The sequence below is a fragment of the Neoarius graeffei genome, chromosome 17 (assembly GCF_027579695.1).
Source record: "Neoarius graeffei isolate fNeoGra1 chromosome 17, fNeoGra1.pri, whole genome shotgun sequence".
NCBI classification, from domain to species: domain Eukaryota; kingdom Metazoa; phylum Chordata; class Actinopteri; order Siluriformes; family Ariidae; genus Neoarius; species Neoarius graeffei.
In genome coordinates this window covers 36,196,576-36,221,098 of record NC_083585.1, presented here as the reverse complement: position 1 = coordinate 36,221,098, position 24,523 = coordinate 36,196,576, and the positions used below count along the sequence as shown (strand labels likewise).

The 24,523-nt window shown below is 40.7% G+C and overlaps 1 protein-coding gene across 5 annotated transcripts in view; it reads right to left on the bottom strand.

The window, feature by feature from the left end:
• The window catches only part of ece2b (endothelin converting enzyme 2b), an 80,061-nt gene that overhangs the window by 37,619 nt on the left and 17,919 nt on the right, over positions 1-24,523 (bottom strand). For 3 of the 5 annotated variants that reach the window (XM_060944121.1, XM_060944123.1, XM_060944124.1), the window contains 3 exons: positions 8,509-8,595; positions 3,512-3,656; positions 2,159-2,374 (listed from right to left, as the gene is read on the bottom strand). In XM_060944121.1, coding sequence (XP_060800104.1) covers positions 2,159-2,374; positions 3,512-3,656; positions 8,509-8,595 — 448 coding nt within the window. Of the gene's footprint in view, positions 1-2,158; positions 2,375-3,511; positions 3,657-8,508; positions 8,596-12,222; positions 12,299-12,592; positions 12,643-24,523 lie in introns of those variants that run through there. The other 2 variants (XM_060944125.1, XM_060944122.1) reach the window with 2 other exon arrangements.

The following is a 24,523-nucleotide window of genomic DNA, read 5'->3' as shown; positions in this document are numbered from 1 at the left end:
ACACACACACACACACACACACACACACACACACACACACACACACAAAATCCCCCCCTCACTGTGCTATTACACTGTTTATTATTAATTTTGCTGCTTATGTATGTATATTCACTTTGGTTATTTATATCTTAAATTGTCAATTTAGAAGTAAAAACAGGTAAATGTAATTTTACTATCTTTAAAGAAACAGCTTCGCCTTTCATAAACTTATATTCTTTCATACATCTCAATGTTCAAATCAAACTAACATGTTCCTGAGTGACAGAAGAGTCTATAAAATACTAAAACAAATTTATTTGAATGAATAATAAGGCCTATTAACGGAGTAAACATTGCATTAATTAAAATAAGATTAACTGTATAGCCATTACATACCTGCTCTTACTTTAGTACGTTTTATTTTTTTCTCCATAGAGCAGATCTTGATAATCATCATTACTAGCAACCTTTTTCCAAGTGTCAGTGTTACCTGGCCCAGACACCAAAAGGTAATTTTTGTGATATTGCCCGTTACATTTCAAGTTTAAAAACCGCATAATGAAGACCACATGCTTTAATTATTTTGTACCTCAATAAACCATGCTTACAAAACAAAACCAGCTATATTCCACTCATGGTTCACAGTGCTAGACGAGAAGGAGAGAACATTTTGTTCATTTTGCATTTATACCTAGCTCACTCCAGGGTCCCCCCCCCTTTTAACAGCTTTTTCGTCCATCCATTCTTAAACACTTAGATGAGAAAAGCATATGAATGCAAATGTGTGCATTTAGAACAGCAAGGCCATATTTTTTTGTTATGCATTTTTGATCACTGGAAAAAACGGTTGGGTTCAAACAAAACGTGCAATATTCCAAGTTATCAACACACCTAGATGTAAATATCAGGAAGTGAAAACTGAAATTTTGGTCCATCATCCCATATTCATCTTTTGAGCTCAAACCCAAATGTCTTGAATGTATAGCAAAAACAAATTGGCCTTGCTGATCCAGTACTTTAGAAGGGGACTGTAATTAAAACCAGCCATTCAAAAAGACATGAACCTTTAAAGTGCATATTCTGGACCAATTTCAGGGGTTTTTTATATATGAAAGTATGTCCCTTTACACACTCATCCAGAAGGGTAATTTTGCACAAGACCATCTGTCTACAGCAGAAAAAAATAAAATAACAAAACGCGTCTGGAAAAATCCCAAGGGAGTCTGGAGCCAGATTCATGACGTTATCTGCGGAAGCGCCAGCAGGCTGTGCGAGCTTTGCACAGTTTCAGTGCACAGCCTGTGTAGACCAAGCGCTCCCATTTCTCTCTCATTGTCCGGTCTTTTGGGAAACGAGGAGTACTAATCCCATCATGATTGGTGTTGCTACACCCTCCTACGATACATCTGTTAACCATTTTAATAAATTACACGATAATGTTGAAGAAATTTGCAGAAAACCACCAGGTCGTTTTCTCATAAACAAACCAGCGCTGACGTAGGATTCAGAAGGAGGCGTCCCGCAGATGACATCATGAAAATCAATGTTTGCCAGGAAATCCAAATGCCAAGTTTTTTCAGAGGTGGACCAATTCGCCTCAAATGGCTTGATTTCAACTGAATTTTTCTGGCATTGCGCAAGGTAAAAAAATTGCACAAAATGCAAAAATGTGACAGATATTTGACCAAAGTTTAATATAAAATAGGAGAATTACATTGATCTTGCTCCTGAATTTACCCGTGATATGCACTTTAAGTCATGTATTTGATGTAAGGCAGTATGGTGGTGCAGTGGTTAGCACCGTCACCTCATAGGTTCGGGGTTCAAACCTCATGGCCGAAGGGGGCCTTTTTGTGTAGAGCTTGCATGTTCCTCCTGTATCTACATGGGATTCCTCCAGATGCTCCAAAGTTTAACTGGCTACTCTAAATTGCCTATAGGTGTGAATGTGTGTGAACGGCTGAGAGGAGAAAACACTCTGTAATAATAATACTCCAGTAGAAGGCAACAGGAAACCACGAGTGTAATATTCCCCAGAAACTTTGATGGCTGAAGCCATCATCACTGTAGTGATATGCCAAATAGATAGATAGATTTGGTGCAAGGACACTTTAAATTAAACCATTAAAAGGCATGCCTTTGAATGCATGGAGAATGTAACTCTATTCTCGCTCACCCAGTAGATGTTTGAGCATGGCCTGGTTCTGGTCCCAGATGCTGTTGAAGGTGCTCCAACGTGAGCGTCCATCAGGAAGGGGGTTTTTGCGAATCCAACCACCACAGGCATACTGGTAGAAATCCTGACACGGGTCAACAGTGCGGTCCAGAGACTCCACTATCTTACTGGCCACTGTCACACACGCCTCTGTCAGACACAGACTACACGACGGATCTGTGTGAGAGGAACACGAGTGTTGCCAATATCATAAGCACTAAAAGTCTCCCACTTTATAAAGACTCACAGTCATAGCATGTTGTTGCAGCGTATTATTGTAGCAACTTCCTTTTTTTTTTTAAATCAAGATAAGGTTAGTTTTTATGGAAACACTTGCTATTCATCGACATTGTGTGCGTGTTCACATCAGATTAAAGAAATAGCAAATAACACTGATGATCACAATTGTGCATGTGGGAACCAGATACTAAAATATAGATAACAGGGTTTAGTCTCCACATACGGTATAGCCCAATTTAAAAATACTCATAAATGGATAATTATCAACTCATTAATCCTCTGAATGAGTAACAAGTCTATTTGTATACAAGAGGCACATTTATTTGCTGACAGGAATGCAGAATCTTGGACAAAGCACACACCGAGGCTGTTGGCTATCAAAAATGCTTTGCCATCATTGTACATTTGTTAGAATGTTATACAAAATGTTATATACAAAAATGATGTATTTTTTTGTGTTGGATTCATTTTTCAGTCCTTTGTTTATATGAAATAAAGATGGCTCACCTGCATACATTTATAAATAATGCTTTAATGAAACCCGATCTAAGAGTTCTAAAATCTAGAAATCATAAAACTCCTACTCATGAATAGTGTTCACATAACTCCTCAGATGGGGTTGGAAAATGCATCCATAAATAAATAAATACATACATATTTAAAAACTCCAGCATACCCTTTTAGAACAGTCTCTTATTTGCAGCGACCTCTGACAAAGCAGCTCTAATTTAGCATTACTGAAATGTATTTGTTTATCTCCCTTTAGTTATTTTCTTGGATCCTGCTCAGATCTAGATAGCCTGCTGAATGCTTTTCTTTCTTTGGCTCACTATCATATCATCATGATAATAATAGCTCAACTTATCTGTGGGTAGCATTTACTGAAATAAAACTGCCATCTTATTTAAAATGATCAGAATGTAGCAAGCAGCCTGTCCAAACTATAACACAAACTATTACAAGAGACCAAAAATGCTTCCAATATACCCCCCCATCACCACCCACATACATTTCTCCCCCCCCCCACGCGCGCAAGACCTGAGGCCAGAAAGTGTGTATGTGCGGCTGGCTCACCATTTTTATAATGAACTCCCAGGGTAACAGCACATGCAAAAAGTGATAACAAAGAGACCGCGAGTAAAGCAGCCAACACCATCTCCAGCTGAGTCCTCCGTCCTAATCCTCCACACAACTGGATTCCACCTTTCCGGAAACCCACCTGAGACATAAACATGTGCATTAGTAAAGCGCATTCAGTGAACAAGTCCCAGATTGGACAAAGAAAAGTTTTTATTTGGAGAAAGAAAAAAAAAACCCTCACTTTTTTTTAAAATGTATTATTATTCTCTATCCAGTGCATCTATAGTGTGTATGCAATTACTATTGGCAAGAATTAATTATTTCCCCAGAACTGAAAAACTCAATTTTTTTATAATGAAACTTTAGGTCAGTTGTTGCGGTGGTCATTAAAAGGAACCACTTTTTCAGAGGGAGGAAGTTGTGGTTAGCGATGGGAGACTGATGCTTTGAAAAAAAAGTATTATATATATATATATATATATATATCTCATCTCATTATCTCTAGCCGCTTTATCCTTCTACAGGGTCGCAGGCAAGCTGGAGCCTATCCCAGCTGACTACGGGCAAAAGGCGGGGTACACCCTGGACAAGTCGCCAGGTCATCACAGGGCTGACACATAGACACAGACAACCATTCACACTCACATTCACACCTACGGTCAATTTAGAGTCACCAGTTAACCTAACCTGCATGTCTTTGGACTGTGGGGGAAACCGGAGCACCCGGAGGAAACCCACGCGGACACGGGGAGAACATGCAAACTCCACACAGAAAGGCCCTCGCCGGCCCCGGGGCTCGAACCCAGGACCTTCTTGCTGTGAGGCGACAGCGCTAACCACTACACCACCGTGCCGCCCTATTATATATATATATATATATATATATATATATATATATATATATATATATATATATATATATATATATATATATACACACACACACACACACACACACACACCGTATACACACCACACTAAAATTACTTTTTACTGTACTGCACTAGCGACCACAATTTGGGGGGGGACAGCTACATTCTCCCACTGTCAACCCTCTATGCTGGAGTGTAACGATTTAGTTTGGAGTTTTGTGTGACATGGATGTAGTTTAAAATTGATGATTTTCAATGGCTGCACTTGGATTTCCTTAGCGTTCCTTTCAGCTAAACAACTTTCTTCAATATATTTAAGAAATGTTTTGACATTCTTACCCATGGTAAACACACACTACAGATGTGCAGATTAGAGATTAGGTTAAGACACACTGCACAAGCTTTGAGAACTGGAACCTGCTATTCAAAGAACCCAATTTTAACACCACTGACTTTTTTTCCCCCCCCGTTTCACAGCTGATCACAAGAACTTCAAAGACATTTTTGATGCAAAACCACTTTTTGTTTTCAGAATTAGATCATCATTTCAAATCTGAAACTAACCCTAGCTGCATGTTATTTCATTTTATTATTCATTACATTTGTTTTCTAATTCAACTCAAACAAGCAACTGGCATTTGCAGAAGATAAAGCAAGCAAGCTTTATACAAGCCCGTTAACAGATGTTTTTCAGATTCTGTGGGACTGTACAACACCCAAAGGCCTAGTGTGGAAAGAAAATTGCCCCCCTTTCTCAAAAGCTGGTTAACCGCAATAATGACCAGCAGTATTCGACTGTAGCCTCTTATAGTACCATTTGAACCTCAACGGACCCAAATGTGTGCTCGCTTTCAGTAGTCGAATAGCCTTGGAACAATAGGAAAACACAAATTCATTAAGGTCACTTCCCTTCAAAAATGTATGTGATATTTGGCATGTCGTTCTTACACCAAATGTATATGAAAAACACTATCATAGAAAACTTGCGAATATAGAACAAGGATGTGGAATTCTACGGGTATGTGAGGGCATGCACGCAATGCTCAGCTGCAGAAGAGAACTGAGACGCTTCACATGAACGTGCGACAATATCAATCATTACTCAAACATTTCCTAAACAAGTAAAGGACAGTGCTATTGAAACAGAACGTTTTAGATAATCGGAGAATCTCAGTGCTGTTTTCTTACTACTGATCTACTGTGAGAAAGTACAAAACCAAAAAGACTTAATAATAAATACAGCCGGAGGAAAATGTTTGTACACCCTTTGGAATTTTTTACATTTCTGCCTAAATTGGTCATAAAACATCGCCTGAACTCTCCAGCAATCTTCAGAATGAACAAACAGTGTCTGCTTGAACTAAAACCACTCAAACAATTACATGTTATCATATTTTTATTGGCCATAAGATGGAAATATTGACAGGATAGGGAGGCATAAGTAAGTACACCCTTAGCTAAGGCTCATCCAAGAGCTAATTAGACTAATTAGATGATTAAACAATTTGACTCAGGTGTGAGCCAACCTGATGTCCAATCACTGAGGTGTGTCGTAAGCTACCCACCCCACTGGAAAACCAGTTAAAAGGTGTGTTTTGATGAGAGGCATGTTCTGTGCATCATGCCTCGCTCAAAGGAGCTGTCTGAAGACTTAAGACACAAAATAATTGATTTGTATAAAGCTAAAAAGGGTTACAAAACCATCTCTAAGACCCTTGGTGTTCATGTGTCTACAATTAGAAAAATTGTGTATAAATGGAGACAATTTGGAACGGTTGTTACTCTGCCAAGGAGTGGCTGCCCTGCGAAAATCACTCCAAAGGCACTGCGAGTCATCATCAATGAGGTAAAAAAGAATCCAAGAGTGTCTGCTGAAGACTTGAGGAAATCACTGAAACATGCAGTCATCTCTGTGGACACATCTACTATAAGAAAGACACTGAACAAGAATGGGATTCATGGGAGAAGGCCACGGAGGAAGCCATTGCTGTCCAGAAAGAACATTTCTGCTCGTTTGGAGTTCGCGAAAAAGCATTTGGATGCTCCTCAGCGCCACTGGAAAAACATTGTGGTCTGATGAAACCAAAGTTGAATTGTTTGGGGGGGAACACACCACATCATGTGTGGAGGAAAGTCGGTACAGCACACCATCAGCAAAACCTCATCCCCACCGTCAAGTATGGCGGTGGTAGCATCATGGTGTGGGGGTGCTTTGCTGCCTCTGGGCCTGGACAACTGGCTATAATCAATGGGAAAATGAATTCTCAAGTATATCAAGATATTTTGCAGAAAAACCTGAGGCAATCTGTCAAAAAGTTGAAACTCAAGAGAGGATGGGTCCTGCAACAGGACAATGACCCTAAACACAGAAGCAGGTCGACATTAGAATGGTTTCAGAAGAACAAATTTCACGTTCTGGAATGGCCCAGTCAAAGCCCCGACCTCAATCCAATCGAGATGTTGTGGCATGACCTCAAGAAAGCCATCCATTCCAGGCATCCCAGGAATCTTGCTGAATTGCAACAGTTTTGCAAAGAGGAATGGTGCAAGATTTCTCCTGATCGTTGTGCCCGTCTAGTCTGCAGCTACAGGAAACGTCTGGTTGAAGTTATTGCAGCCAGAGGAGGGTCAACCAGCTACTAAATCAAAGGGTGTACTTACTTATGCCTCCCTATCCTGTGAATAATTCCATCTTATGGTCAATAAAAATATAATAAAACGCAAATGTTTGGGTGGTTTTAGTTCAAGCAGACACTGTTTGTTCATTCTTAAGATTGCTGGAGAGTTCAGATGATGTTTTATGACCAATTTAGGCAGAAATGTAAAAAATTCCAAAGGGTGTACAAACATTTTCCTCCGACTGTAATTATCCTAGGTGCTCTGCACTTGACAGGCTGTGTGATAATCATTACTTTGGGAGAAATGGCTGGTATGTCATCATGTAGGTCTAAGCATGCTGTACAGTGCAGTATTTGGTTTTTAACCATATATAATGGCCTCAGGTCTGCCCCCCCCAAAAAAAAAAAAAAAATCAGTAAGGTAAGGTCTATCCGTAGCTGCACTGCACTTCCATAAATGCATTTCTATCTACTGAGTCCTGAGCATTTGGACTTGTGTTTGAATTTAGTGCTGTGTGAGAGGCACATTGATTTCTGATAGCTCTACAGGGATTGATGCTACTTTGTGCACCATCATGCCTGGAAAGAGTCACTCCTATTTGAACAGTAAAAGCCTTTTTGGAAATTATTTGCATTACTTACTTTGCTTGTTGCCAATGGGTTATTAAGCAATTCTTGCCCCTAGAATAATTAAATCTTTATCTGGATATAAATACTTTTTCCACACCTGACGACTAAGTGTTTGATTATGCCCATTTCCAAAACACTCAAGATTCTTTCCTCAGTTAAAAAATAAAACCACCTAGTTCCTAGTTCAAAAAATAACAGCAAAAATTGAAGATGAAACTCAAGAAAAACAGCAGCATCCAAGCTGCCAAATACTCTGGATTGCAAACCTCTCAACTATTTTTGTGAAATTCAAAAACAGAACAAAAAAAAGCCTTAGATACTGTGTCAATGCTGGGACTATGTAGGAGTGTTCAATTGTTTCCTTGGCTCATTGCTCAGAGTTCATTCCTGCTAATCATTTGAGCTATCCCAGGCTTACAATGAGGTGCCTGTTCCTAATAAGAGAAATAAACAGACCATACTGTGTGTAATTTCCATTCACCGTTTCTGCTTCCACAATTAGTTGCATTTCTTCTTACATCCGTGAGTCACAATTTTTGTAGAAGTGGAAATCAACACTAAATCTGCAGCAACCTTGTGACATGTTAGTCAGTGATTGAATCCTTTACCAACATAGAAAACATACAGTATGATGCTACTGTGCTTTCCACAAAGCAAGAAAATAGAGAGTCCACACAGAGGGCAAAAACTTCAGTGCACTGACTTGTGACTAATTGACTTAACCTGCTTGAACAAGTTTCTGCCTCAAACCCAAAATGTGTTCAAATTCAAAGAACCATACTGGCACATCGGTTGTCTTCCTAGGACACAACACTTTTACAATAACATCAAGAACGTCCTAAGGAACTATTACCCATGACCATTTACTGACCTCCACACTGTCAGGAGAAATGGCTCCATCAACTGGAATGTCTGACCCCTCTTCCTCCTCAAAGGTTGCACGCTTGTAGTTGGACATCTAAGGACGAACACAGTAAGCAATGTCAATGTTACTCTAATCACTACAAGAACATGTGTGATAACTGTTAAAGGTGCACTGGTCAATATTTTTTAAAATGTTCTTACTATTACAAATAACATGGAAGTATCATAATTATTGATGCAATGTGATCAAACCAAGTGTACTCCAGGGGACAAAAATCTTGGGGGGAAAAAAAAAAAATCCTGACCACCTTGGTTGTTTACGTGCTTCCTTCCAGCCAAGTTATCTACAACTTTCCCGAACTCTGACCTTTCCCATGATTCATTGCTGCATCATAGTGGAAGCCGGTATCTTTCTTCCACTCCACTGTGGTGATGTTTGTAGCCAACACTAACTGGTAGGTAGGTAAGATCAAAGATGACTAAAAGATGGTGGTCCAATTTTCTGACGTGCTCTGGGGTAATACGATCAAAGTGCCCCATCAGTCTACCCTCACGGAACGGCTAGATGACATGAAGTTGTGGCCTGACGTCAGCTACGTTGACATTGTCAATTATTTTATTCTTAGTGAGGGCGTCGGTTAGCCTGGGAAATCCCATGCTGCTTTGCACAATCGTTCCGATCTGAAAAGACAGCATGGAAACTATGGTCTAAAGGCTCGCCTGAGTTAGGGAGCCAATCAGAGAGTGGGGAGGGGTGGAAAGACGGTGACGCGTACTACTCGACAAACGGAAGCTTGCAGTTTATTTGGGACCGTTTACGGATCACATTTAACATGGCGGCGAGCGATACGAACCAAACTAACCAAACCAGCTTCTCTCATATTTGTCTTGCACAAACAGCAGTAATCGTTCAGTGCCATTGTTTTCCTATTTTTGTTTTGCCTTCTCTTTCCTTCTCTTCTTCGCCTCTTCGTCGCTCTAATTACGTCACAGGGTACAACTGCCATGATTGGCCATGGGCTACATATACGCCAAATGACAGACATTCGCAACGTCCAATAAACGGCCGTTGACAATCGTAAACCACACCTCCCCTACGAGAAATTCGATAGGCGGATTCCAGACCATATTTCACTTGTGATATGGTCTGGTGTTAACCAGACTAGGCGTCGGTGGCGAGGAGCTAAGGAACTACAAAAAGCACAGAGGCGTACAATTATCTACACAGTAATAAAATTGGCTAAATTATGTGTAAAAGAGAGGATGAGTTTGTTTGCAGTCATGCAGCAGCCATCATCTGGAAGGTAGCCTGTCAGAGTAGAGCAATTGTATTATTGCGTTGGTTTACTAATAATGGAGTGTTTACATATTGTAAGTCACTTTGGACAAAAGCGGCTGCCAAATATCATAACCATATTAACCATAAGCACCTAGCTCTAGTCTGATCAAACTCTACCAGTCTACTGTACCGTGATGTCTCTTGTTTTGGCTCAAGAAGCAAAAGCTAGGTCAGAGAAGCATAGGCTAACCATTTTAATGCAAATACTGTAAAGCTTTGGAAACAATAAACATACCATACAAAGACAAGGAATTATTTAAGTATTGGTTCAAGCTTCTTCAACTTCTTAACTACCCTGATCATTCCAGACATCAGATGGATTTCTAAGGTATTTGTTTACACTCGTACTTCAGCACTGGTCACTCTTGGCTACTCTGGCAACATGCACTTGTTAGTCACGTTGAATAAAAATGTCAGCTAAATGACTAATGTAGTGCAATGTTTGAATAATGTACAATATCTAAACAATTACATAGAATTAATGTTGTAATTCATCATAGCCAATCCACCAATATACAGGATTTTGATAGGTCGGAGAAAACCATCTGAGACATGGGGAGAACATATAAAACTCCACACAGACAGTACAGTAAGTATCCTGTGGTCAGGATCAAACCAGGCACCCTGGAGCTGTGAGGCAGAGCTACTCATTGCGCCGCTGTGTCTTCCTCGAACAGTGAACAAATAATTCCAATATATGTAGCTCACCTTGTAAACACTAGAGCCTAAAATCTAAGGGAATATGATTCAGTTCTGTCCCCAGGCTAGGTCAGGAGAAAGAGTAGGGAAAAAAGGACTAAGGAACAGAAGTAAACATTGCTCCTCTTATCTGTTCCCACACACAGCTGAAGATGAAGTGATGCCTAAGGGCAGGAATTGTGGAAATTGTGTTTTTTAATCTGCGCTCCAAGAGAATTTAAAATCCCTGATGTATCTGTTGAGAGCTCACCCAGACGCTGACAGTGTAAACACTAGACTGGCTGAGAAAGGAGCAAAAGCCATTTGTGTATTACACTTTCAGTTCAAGGTCTGGGTTCGAGCCCCGTGGCCGGCGAGGGCCTTTCTGCACGGAGTTTGCATGTTCTCCCCGTGTCCGCGTGGGTTTCCTCCGGGTGCTCCGGTTTCCCCCACAGTCCAAAGACATGCAGGTTAGGTTAACTGGTGACTAAATTGACCGTAGGTGTGAATGTGAATGGTTGTCTGTGTCTATGTGTCAGCCCTGTGATGACCTCGCGACTTGTCCAGGGTGTACCCCGCCTTTCGCCCGTAGTCAGCTGGGATAGGCTCCAGCTTGCCTGCGACCCTGTAGAACAGGATAAAGCGGCTACAGATAATGAGATGAGAATGAGACTTTCAGTTCAAACAATCTCTCCTAACATGCATTCAAGTCACTTTACATACAATTCACATACTGTCTCTATTTAAGCACTTGCCAACTGTGACAGATAGATGGATAGACGTCTCAGGTGGGGTTTACATTAGACCGTATCAGCGGATCATCAGATTAACGTTTTTAAAAACGATTAGCGTGCACACAGCAACGCCAATACACGGATACGCTAATCACATGACTAATTCGGCACGTAAGTTGAAATGTGTCAGTGCGGCTCATCGCTTCCTCCTCAGCGGCTGCGCTCCAAATCACTCCGCCCTGAACAGCGAGTGCCCTCTGGAGGGTGCGCACTCCAGCCCTGCGCAGCTCACAGAGCGCGCGAGTGAAGCGCACGAGCAGTGATTCGGGACTGAGCCGCTGTGCGCAAGTCACTTACCACTTGCAAGTGGAAGGATGGCAAGCCTAAAGACCATCATAACTACACAATGGGCAGTATTTGCATCAGTATTTGCATACTTTTATACTCTTTAATGAACGGTGATACAAGGCGGAAGTCCGCGCCGTTTTTCAGCAGTCGCGTCACATGACCAACACCAGCGAATCAGGAAGGTGGATGTCACAGTGACGTTGTCCAATGATGACGCCAGCTAGAGCTCAGCACAGCGTATCCGCGTATTCTCAATGTTTACACAGCACCGGATCAAACACGATCTGGATTGAATACGTGGACCCTGGCGGATTCCCGTTTCCCGGCGTTTCCAGGTGTTTTAATGTAAACGGACAGTGCATCCGCGAAGAAAACGAGACAGATACGGTCTAATGTAAACTTGGCCTCACTCTCTCACTCACTCACTCACTCACACACACAATGTTCTCGCTTATACATGCAGTATTAAGGTAGAAGACTCCCAGTGACTGCCCATCCTGTAAAGCACATGAAATACTAGTTTCACCTGCTTAAATGTTAAGAGACATCTTTAAAGTAAAATAACACACATTAGCTGAAAAATACGAAATAATCAAATGCCTATTAATCTTCTTTTACTTACCATTCAGACACATCGGTCCAATACAGTTAACTGACAAGTGACCGTAAAAAGCAGAAGTGTCTTCTTTTTTATCCCCCCCTCCTTTTTTTAACCTGAAAGTTGTTACTGGAACAAACCAAGTAGCAGAGAAACAGAGGGAGGAGACCCAGTCTGGTATCAGTGAGACTGCAGTAATGAGTACAGACAGAGGGGAGGAGGGCAGAACAGATAAAGCACAGTTCCTCAAAAGACTCTCCTCATGTTTCAGTGGGAACAGTTGAATTCATAGACGTGTCAAGAAAAGCAATAGAGCCATTTATCTGGGCAAGAGCGATAACAAAGCATTCGTGTTAATCAGCCAATCTGACATAACGGTAAGTCTCAGCGTTACCTCACATTGACTGTTTCTGAGGGGAGAATTCACCAACAACTGCTGACGAACACATTCTGGACTGACTGAACAAAAACAAATAAAAAAAAACATAAACCAATTTACTGACGCTCTTCTCTCACAAATCCAATCCCTCTTAGCATTCATTTATCTGTTTAGTGCGTTATCTCTTGTCGTTTACTCTTCAAGTCTGCCCCCACCCCATTTCCTTTCCTCAGTCTCTTGAGAAAGCTTATGTGACTCAATAATCACTTCCTGTTTAGTAAATATTTCTTTTAAAAGTGACTTCTTTGAAACACCCACTAACATTGGGTTCAAAAGGCTGCAGGAACAAAAACACATTTGTACACCATTAGTGTAATTAGAAATTGTGTTCCAGTTCAGGTGGCAAAACGTCTTTATGATTCTCACTCACTGAAGTGGTGTGTTCAATCATGGCCTGGACCAAACCGTAATCAAACCTCTAGAATTTATATAGCGCCACACATCTGTGAAGGTTCTCAGTCATCCAGGTCACTGTAAACAGTAGGTGCTCAAGAAGGCAACTGGACTTGCTTGAAATCCTTGAAGACGTTTCACCTCTCATCCGAAAGGCTTCTTCAGTTGTCTGACTAGTAGGAAGTTCCAGTTATTATCTTCTAGTGAACCAAAAGCAACCCTAAGGAGAGTCATTGAGGTCACATGGGTCGTTGACCCTCTCAGTCATCCTGTAGCCTTTGCAGTACAAGATGCTCATGTACGGAACTCACTTCCTGTTTGGAAATAAACGGGTCAGCCACAATCAGATGTACCTACTTGTTTGAGATCATGTAACACTATGTAACAGCCTTCTATTTATGTTTATTAAACTATTTCATATGTTGTAATGGTAGACTATCATTGCCAATGTATAACGTTTCAAAGCCAGATCATAATTTACCACCACTGAATCCATGTTTCAGTTTTTTTTAATCAGACAAACTCTTCATATTGCACATTTTCACCATGTAACGCATGTTCATTTGATTTAATACCCCAGAATGCATCATTGCTGCTTAAAATTGGCAATAATTTGTCAAACACTAACTGTTTTAGTAAATCAGCAGATTTTTGAGGAACAAATTGACAGCTGAATCATGGAATTCCGATAAAAATGAAATCTTTCACAATAGTTTTGTCAATGGGGGGTGCTGAACCTAATTTTTCTTTGTCACTGCAAAGTTGAAAATGGCCTGAGAAATCTTATTTAATGCATTTTAATAAACACTTTAAATTAAATACAGACATTTTATGTAGTATGTGATATGATTTGATACAAAAACCTTGTTGCTGGGGGCATATGTTTGCAAAATTCACATGCCAAAGATTTTGCGTGTCATTTCCGTTGTTTTCTGTAGTGTCCGTAACGGTCTTGCTGTAACAGAATGCTGCAGAATTTTTTACCATTTTTGGTGATTATGACATGCATTGGTCCTGCTGGCCTCATGTAGGGCTCTAGTTACATATTCATACGTCTTTAGTTGTTATATTAATAGATATATTTGCAATATGTAGTGTCCGTAACGGGTGTAGTGTCCGTAACGTTATGTGTAACATTGTTCGACAAGTATATAAGCTATGTAATCTTTGATGGAAAGGACAACCAACTGTCAATTAATTAAGGAACTAGTATAAGACGACGATACTATGCATAAAATGATGTTTTGTGAGCCCAATAATTGGAGCTTTAATAAAGTGTTGTGAAATTTTGTGTTTCTCTGTCTAATATCGGGGTCCCTGATAACGTGTCACATAACTAGAAGACCCAGCAAATATATGTAACTATACTCAATTGTAACATTTGACAGGGCACTTTATGGCATAACAGTTCGTTGCCCCATCAACATTTGCTTTTGAGGTGTTTTAAGTGGATCTATCCTGTTATATCTTTTAATGTAGTGTCCATAACGTCAACAACCTAGCAGAATGGGGCATGTATAAAATGAGGTATATTTTCAAAACGGAAAGAGAATGCTACATGAAATTTTAGGTATGGGACCCCAATATGTTCAAGTCCATAATATCACAGTTTTGACCATTTTGGGTAACCTTGGGTTTTTTGTTATTTTGGAACCTATAAGGTCCATCTGATCTTGGCTGACCCGAAAGACTATTCAATAATCTAAAAAAAAAAAAACCTACAGGATGACAGAGGGTCAACGACCCATGGGACACCAATGACTCTCCTTTGGGTTGCTTTTGGTCCACTAGAGGATAAATACCTGGAACTACCCACTAGTCAGACAGAACTGAAGAAGTCTTTCAGACGAGAGGTGAAACGTTTTCAAGGATTTCAAGCAAGTCCAGTTGCCTTTTTAGCACTTATGGCATAGCACCACACACACTAAGGTTTCAATGAATCTGTAAATGATAAACTTTTACACAAACAGTTACAAGGATGAGCTCCATAAGCTCTCTGTGATGGCAAAACCTCTCAGGCTTATGGTTCATTTACAAGGTTCCCCATCACAAAACCTCTTTCGGTCAAACAGCTTTTACAGTACAAGATGTTCATGTGTGGAACTCACTTCCTGTTTGGAATTAAGGACTATTCAATAATCAAATAAATAAATAAATAAAAACCTGGCGGCACAGTGGTGTAGTGGTTAGCATTGTCGCCTCACAGCAAGAAGGTCCGGGTTCGAGCCCCGTGACCGGCGAGGGCCTTTCTGTGTGGAGTTTGCATGTTCTCCCCGTGTCCGCGTGGGTTTCCTCCGGGTGCTCCGGTTTCCCCCACAGTCCAATGACATGCAGGTTAGGTTAAATGGTGACTCTAAATTGAGCGTAGGTGTGAATGTGAGTGTGAATGGTTGTCTGTGTCTATGCGTCAGCCCTGTGATGACCTGGCGACTTGTCCAGGGTGTACCCCGCCTTTCGCCCATAGTCAGCTGGGATAGGCTCCAGCTTGCCTGCGACCCTGTAGAACAGGATAAAGCGACTACAGATAATGAGATGAGAAATAAAAACCTAGTTTTGTAGTTGTGTAAAATTATCCTTTTATTGTTCTGTGTTTTTATTTTTTAAATAATGTTTTAAGTCCAAGTAGGGACAAACACTGCACCTTATCCTATAACCACAACTGATGTGTGCCATTAGACTGCTCGGTCATTTTCTGTCCTTATCACTCAATAAATTACACAAAACCAAATAACTAACTAAACCCACATCTATCTACCGTATGTCTCTCTCTCCCTCCCTCCAATACTCCTACCTCTGACCTTCTCTTTCGCTCAAGAGTTTCCCTTCTGCTCTCGCTTTCTCATCCGACCATTTCTGCTCAATGAAACCATTTACCAGAAGCACTTTAAAATATTTCTCTCTCTTTCTCGCTCACTCACTCACCCTTCCATCTCCAAATGAAAGTCAAGTCCAGGTGGAAGTACGTTACTTCAGGCCTAGGATTTTTGAGTTTGATTTGCAGAAATCAGAAGACGTGAAGAACAGAGAAGAAGGCAGAAATGAGCAGAAAATCATCTCGGAATGCACAATATGTAAAACCTTGAGGTGGATGGCCTACAAAAGAAGACGACCACAGCAGGTTTCACTTCTGTCAGCCAAGAACAGAAATCTGAGGCTTCAGTTTGCCCAGTGGCATGAAATTAGACAGCTGAAAATTGGAGAAACCTAGAGACATAGTCTTTTCCCCCACCTCTTCTTCAAATGTGAGAAGAAAAAAAAAAAAAAAACTCATAAAAACACACAAAGCAGACAGTTGCACAAGGTGAAGGTGGCAGAAAGAAAGAGAATGAATGACTGACTGAATGAATGAATGAATGAACCCACAACCTTACAAGACTAACTTATGACGACTACTTCCTGCACCAATTTCGCTTACCAATTTTTTTTTTTTTTGGTTTAAGTGTTACAACAGTAAATATTTACCTCTTCTAGGAGTGTGTTAGTACAATTTTATTCTCATATCAAGATCACACCTTTTAACGTTCCTTAGCTTCCATTTATTGCATTAGAACTTTTTTTATTATTATTTGACTTCCTTTCACGGAGCTCTGATGCTGAAATCTTTCTCAGATGCATGCATGAATTAAACTTTAGTCACAGGACCAATTACACTACCCACATAAAAAGTGTTTATCAAATGAAGATAAGTTTACAATTACTGCGTAGTTTACCTTTCAGTTGTGTGTGTGCGTTTTTTTTTTTAAACACTTCAAGTCCATGAAGAACACCAGGTACCAGAACTCCTGCTCCCTGTACTGCAGTCTCGCTGTTCAAACACGGCTCATTTAAAGTGAGCTGTTCCCACAAGCAAACCTTAATCCCGCTGGCCTTCTTCCATTCACTTTCTCCTTCCATCAACACCACACTGAACACAACACACAGACCTTACAGACAACATCCAGAGCCCCGGCACTTACAGCCATTCATAAATAGTTTATACTGCAGACGGTTTTGAGTAAACGCTCTCTTACTCGAAAACCTGTCCCCATTCTTCCCAGTTATATACTTTTCTTTGAAGAGGAAAAAACATTCTGGTCATACCAGTATGATCTTTTTACTACAAGTATGACGTACTATTTTGTACTCAAATGCTGAGCATCATCACACTTTGTTTGGGAGAAATTTTTAGATGGTGTTATTCAACCAAATATTTATTAACATTTTTATTAAACATCCTGCAGGTGACGCAGTTACTGAATGGGCGATATCGAGAAGGATGAGTAAGGAATTGAACACAAGGTGGTGTGCTGTTAAAGAAAAATAATCAAGGACTAGGTGGTATGATGCAGCCTCATACAAAGTGTCTGCTGCCAGCCAAAGTAGATTTTATTCCCTTTAACATGGAGTCCAAAAGTGTTTTATTCATCTTGCACTGCACCAAATGCAATTATTACAATTTTTAGTTTCTTAAAATCAACAACACATTATACTTTAACCATTTATAGATCAATTTTATGTTCTGGAACGCATGTGGGACAAGTTAGTTCCTGTTAACAATTTTAAACAGTCATCCTCTCAACAACCTCATTTTCTTTCCACCTTGAAGGTAAGAAGACAAATCAGAAAGAACTAAATGTCCTGAAGACACGTCCCATAACGGAAAACTTACTGACCGTTACGAAGTGCAGACACCCGAAACTCCTTCCATTAATATTAAATAAACATCTGCTTACAGAAAATTTTATCATATTATAAATTTTTCTTTGTTAAATAAAAAGACATCTATTACACTTGGTCTATTGTCTATGGTCTATTACACTTGGTTTATATGGAGAGTCCTTCATCTAGGTCCCTGTGAATAAGTTACTCTAGAAATGATCATGTGTTAGAATGAAGACATTAAACAAAACACGTGGCATGACTTACAGCCAGAACTACTGGTGCTGTGGAATAATGCTTTTTATTTTTTCACGGTCCAAATCCTGGGCTCTGATTGGCTGGCGAGCAGTTATGGACCTCTGGCTACTCACTCGTTCACAACAACAACAAACATAGTAGCATTTTTTTTGTCAACATTTATCTTTTTTTATAAGATTTATTTTTAAGATTATAAAAAATCTTATAATTTTTTTGCCAGCATTTCTCAGGAGAATAGCATTAATTTTACAGCATGGATAGCGATAACGACAGTCTTCACAGCGAAAGCGAGTTTTACTACCCTGAGGAAGAAGAAATAAAAGAAAACATTTCAGGAGAAAGCTAAAAACCTCTAACTTGCTAACACCAAGCAAAAACATGGCTGAATCCTGAATGACTCAATTTTGTATAAATAGGGGACTACATAGACGGCAAAATGTAGTTTTTTTCCTGCCATGGAAGTGCACTTGTATACTGAGGAGAAAGCAATTTGCATTAAAGCCATGAATGAGGATTCAAAATAGCATTAATTTTACAGCATGGATAGCGATAACGACAGTGTTCACAGCGAAAGCGAGTTTTACTGCCCTGAGGAAGACAAAATAAAACATTTCAGGAGAAAGCTAAAAACCTGTAACTGTTGCTAACGCCGAGCAAAAACATGGCTGAATCCTGAATGACTCAATTTTGTATAAATAGGGGACTACATAGGCAGCAAAATGTAGTTTTTTTCCTGCCACGGAAGTGCACTTGTATACCGAGGAGGAAGCCATTTGCATTACAGCCGTGAATGAGGATTCAAAATGGCGGCTCGGCTTGGTTTTCCCTTTCGGGTGCTCTCGTTTTCTGTTAGAATTTGGTAAAGAAAAAAAATAAAATATATTATTAAGGTCGGTCTGTAAGGTCGGTCTGTATGGTGAAATACCGTGACCTCAGCCTTGAATACTGACCTCAGCCCAGAGGGCCTCGCTCAGTACTTTCAAGACCTCAGTCACGGTATTTCACCATACGGACCTCCCAGCTGGTAAAAAAATAAAATAAAATAATAATAATAATATGGACAAGAGGGGGCGGCACGGTGGTGTAGTGGTTAGCGCTGTCGCCTCACAGCAAGAAGGTCCTGGGTTCGAGCCCCGGGGCCGGCGAGGGCCTTTCTGTGTGGAGTTTGCATGTTCTCCCCGTGTCCGCGTGGGTTTCCTCCGGGTGCTCCGGTTTCCCCCACAGTCCAAAGACATGCAGGTTAGGTTAACTGGAGACTCTAAATTGACCGCGGGTGTGAATGTGAGTGTGAATGGTTGTCTGTGTCTATGTGTCAGCCCTGTGATGACCTGGCGACTTGTCCAGGGTGTACCCCGCCTTTCGCCCGTAGTCAGTTGGGATAGGCTCCAGCTTGCCTGCGACCCTGTAGAAGGATAAAGCGGCTAGAGATAATGAGATGAGATGAATATGGACAAGAGTGTTTTACTGGGAAATACACCACTCGTATTTTTCATACGAACGACATCCGGGACATGGAGAACGGCAGCCATGACAAAGATCACTCATGAGGATATTGATGAATTGTTTTGATAAATTTGGGTACTTTTTGTTTGTGAATGTGTCTATATAATAAAAAGAACATCACATGCTGGCTTGAAGATATGGAGTTTATCTTCATGCTAAAAAAAACTCGTATTTTTCACCTGAAACACATTGTGGATCTGAGTGACATTTCCCGATATCTTCACTCCAATGATGTCACTCCCAGTATTTTCCCGCTGAAGTGAGATGCGTTGTCAAAATGGCGAACCGGTTCGAAATTAAAATTCTTTTGATCAACTTGTTTTTTGTGTATATGCCCATAAAATATAAAGAACATTATACGGTGGCATGAAGATAAACTTCATATCTTCTCATGTTGAGAAATACATAATTCACTATGCTCACTTGTGCGCATTTATTTATTGCACACGAGCATAAGTCAAAAAGTTCTAAGACAAATTGAAAAAAATCTTTATTTATGAAAATAAAGCTATTTCTCTACATATCCTCCATTTACAGTAAGTCTAAACACTTCTGTAAGCAGTGTTTCCATCTGAGAATTCCTTCTTTGTAGAATTCTGGGGGATGTCTTTCACACCTTTTCAAATTATAACATCTGTCTTAGAACATGCCACAAATACTGTTTGCCGGACCACAATGGAAATAAGTGTTAGACACTTTCTTGTGTTATCCATGTATCTTAATGTACACCATATTTATGTATTTTGTGCATTATTTTACTAAATAAAAATCAGTCAACTTGTTGACTTACCCTCGTGTATATTTATTTCATCACTCGAAGATAAACTTCATACCTTCACGCAACCGTGTAATATCCTCTATATACCAAAAGAAAGAAAACAATCTTTTAACAGAAATGATGTTTATTTAAAAGGGAGATGAGGGAAAAAGAAATAAAAATAGAACGTGCTGTAGCTTTCTTATAACCGGAAAAAATGTAACATCAACTATGTTTGACCTCATATAATATACAGAAAATGCATCACACTCTGGAAATCTTATTCCTAATGATAATTTGAGAGCTACCTAATGGGATCTAATGAGTCAATTAAGGCCTAATGAGTTAATTAAGTTCTGAGACTCAACAACTGGAAGAGTGTGTCCAGACTTCTGATACATGCCACAAATACTGTTTTGTTTTTTTAATTCTACAAGTTCATTAAAAACAGTGTAACATTAACATCTGCTTTATTTATTTCCACATTTTGCTGCAGAGGTTGCATTTTCTTCTTTCCAAAACGAGTTTCAAAATATGTATTTAAGTGAGGGGTGCCTCACCTTTTGCATACTACTGTATATTAAATGATTAAATTTTGCAATAACAGCAGCAGCAGACTGGTTGATCTGATCAGATAAAACAATACGACCCGATACAGCTCAGAGGCAAGTTTCTGCTCTAGAATAGTCGTGTATGAATCAGCTACTGCGACTTATAATCTAAAATAATAAACTACATCAAACTACATCTTTTCTTTTATCTGTTCTTTTTTTTCATTAAACAACAGACTGCAGCGGAGAGCAAGAGCTGGCAAAAAGAGCAGTCTCTCCTCCCCTTTGCTCTCACTGAGCATGCCCAAGGTTGCCACAGCAACAAGGAAAGCCCCTCCCCTAGCTCCCCCAATCCTCAAACCTCAGTTACACAAGCCAGGCCATCACGAATTAAAGCAACGTGTTCAGAGTCCTCTCTCATGCAGCCAGATGCCGGACAAACAGCTGTAGACGGGTCTGTTGCTTCTGGTGGGGTTACTAGTGCGGAAACGGAAGAGTGCGTTCTTCCCATAACGGGGTGCACAAACTGTTAAACTGCGTCAGAGGACTGCAAATACTAAACAGATGACAAGGACTGTGGGAGTGCAGCAGTGCTGAGATAGAGAAAGATCACTTCCCCATCACATGTGGGTCAGTAACGAGCTGCAATTATAATTCATAAAGATCCATTTGAGGGTTTGACGTCAGCGAGCGCACGTCAGTGAGCTGGAGGCGAAGGGTGAGGGGCCCATCAAGATTTGCTGATGCCAAGTAAAGGGTACGACGGGTTAATTTAGCTCCTGTAAATCAGATGGAGGTCTTCCTGTAAATGAACTCCTCTCATTTCACAATAACTTTTGAAGAAAGAGAATGTACAAGTCTAGCTGATCACCCTCTGGGTGAGAAAGCAAACCTACAATGTTTTGTGCAAGAGTATTCGGTGAGTGTAGACCTTTAATTGGTAGAGGTACAGAGCGTACAGAACTACAGCAGCAGGGGAGAACTGTAGCCAGACCCCCTGAAGAGGAGCTGTTAAAAAGCTGTACAGAGGAGACAGGGAGGTGGTGGATGCAGAAACCCAATCAGGAGGAATGAAAGAGAGAGAAAGGAACTTGTGTTGCATTTGAATAGAGGTTGTAACTCTACCTCCAATGCTGTTTTATTAAAAAAAAAAAAAAAGGAAAGAAAACACCCCTCAACTTCCTACTCAGGAACTCCGGAGGGTCCACATTTCTAAGTTCAGCAAATGACATCATATCAACATGGCTGCACACAGCATCAATGGTAAATAATCTTTTTTGCCGTTCCTAAATAAGTTATGCTACGCACACACACACACAAAGTATTCCCCTCCCCCAACTTTGTAGCACGACCACACAGATTTTGAAAACGACAATTCTGAGTTCTGACTGTCTATTTCTGAGTCAAATGCTGCACTACAGGTAGTTAGCTTTGAAGAAGGTGATGTTTCAGATGTGTGTCCCCCCCCCCCAACATGATTTATTTCATGATTCCAAAAAAAAAAAAAAAATTCAAGACAAAATTTTTGAGGAACACTGGGTGGAAGATGTAATGCCAGTCCATCACAGGGCACCATGTACACACATTCAAGCACTCAAACACACTTAAGGGCAACTGAACATCGTCAATCCACATACTAGTGCAGTGGTCCACACGTTTGTGAAGTGGGAAGAACCCAGAGAACCTTGGAAGAAACCCACAAGGACATGGGAAGAAAGTGAAATTCCACAAAGACAGTAATGCAGGCTGAGAATCAAACCCCAGGGACCATTTTCCCCCTTCAATGGCTCAAACTACTCCCTTCATTTTTACCAAAACTAATACATAAATCACATAGTGAATATACTGTATATACAACTTCTAAAACCAATTTTTCACATTTCTTAAATAAAACTTTAACAACCTTAAATATAACAATGCACAACATGAAAACATCTCATCTCATTATCTCTAGCCGCTTTATCCTTCTACAGGGTCGCAGGCAAGCTGGAGCCTATCCCAGCTGACTACGGGCCAAAGGCGGGGTACACCCTGGACAAGTCGCCAGGTCATCACAGGGCTGACACAGACACAGACACAGACAACCATTCACACTCACATTCACACCTACGGTCAATTTAGAGTCACCAGTTAACCTAACCTGCATGTCTTTGGACTGTGGGGGAAACCGGAGCACCCGGAGGAAACCCACGCGGACACGGGGAGAACATGCAAACTCCACACAGAAAGGCCCTCGCCAGCCCCGGGGCTCGAACCCAGGACCTTCTTGCTGTGAGGCGACAGCGCGAACCACTACACCACTGTGCCGCCAACATGAAAACATGTTTAAGCTTATTTTTTTCCTTCTTTAGCCACCTTTAAAGGTAGACTGCCTTTCAGATTTTTTAAAGTGTAGGTCATAAAAAGAATTTTCCCTGACACCCAGTTATTTTTCTTTAGTGGACTGAAAGCTACTGAATTCGAAATCACAGACTTCCAATGTTATTGTATTTTTTAATAGAATAATTAATGAATTTAGGGCCACGTGGCCCTAAATTCTCCACTATTTTTTCCTGCTTCACCATGACCCAATTCAAGATACTACGTCATGCATCACGTAGGTAGGCTTTTTCCCCGTTCACACAAGGCATTGTGGGATACAAATTTGAAACAGGAGAGAAAAATGGAGGACGCGAGTGTGTGAATGAAACGTGAAAGACCGATTACAGTAATGGAAAGTGAGAAGAATAGACGTTAATGTTGAAGGACAGGAAATGCAGGACCAAACTAATAAATATCGGCAGTCAGCGAGCACCTTGGTGCGATCAGCTTTTTGTTTAGCAACACAATGATGGAACCGTCAGTGCACGGTCAAGGTAAACCTGTAGATGGCAGTAATGCAACACTGTGGATGCCAGCTGCCGTAAAACCCAAAAGAAGAAGCAGGTAAACCTGCGCATGCGCACACGGACTTCCTCTGTCTGCTTGACTGCATGAAGCGAGCGATTTCATGCACATTTGCTAGGGAATCCCCTCAAATTAAATAACTTCCCAGCTACAGAATGGCCTGATATTTTGTGAGATATTACAGAAATAAACATGTATCACAATGACCAAATTTTAGAGGGAACGAAATTTCACCGATTTTATGAAATCGAAAGGCCGTCTAGCTTTAAGTGTCTCACAAAATAAAAATGTGTGTATGTGGTGGTTTGTAAGGATACAGGGATGGAGAGAAGAACAGAAGACACTAAAGGAGAGAGAAAGAGAATGAGGGGGAGTCTTGCCTAGCAAAGGGAAGGGAGAGGTTTTCCCAAGTTCCAGGAGTGGTGCAGGACTTTCTCTGTGCGGAATGTGATTGTTTGAAGTGGCTTCCTGAGGAGTGTTTTTAAAAGGAAGCAGTTTGGCGGGGGCAGGCTGGCATAGTCCAACCTCTGCCCGAGATGTTACGAATACCCTTAACTCCAGTGCCCACAGAACCACCTCTCACACACACGCAGAGCGCTGCAGAGAGGCAATACACCCAGATAAACCGCGGCGTTAAAGCAAAACTCAGCCACAGAAGGCAAAGGCTGCTTTAGGAATACTGAGACACAGGGATGAGCTGGAGGCTGTAAGGATGAAAAAGAGAGTTGAGAGCCAATCAGGAGAGAGAGCGAGAGAGAGAGACACACACACACACACACACACACACACAGGTACCAGCTCTAGACTCCTCATGCCAGAAGTCAAGTACAACGTCAAACACTGTTGATGAACACATCTACACTTAAGCTTGTTTTATGTGGTGTGATTTCAGCAGTCTTT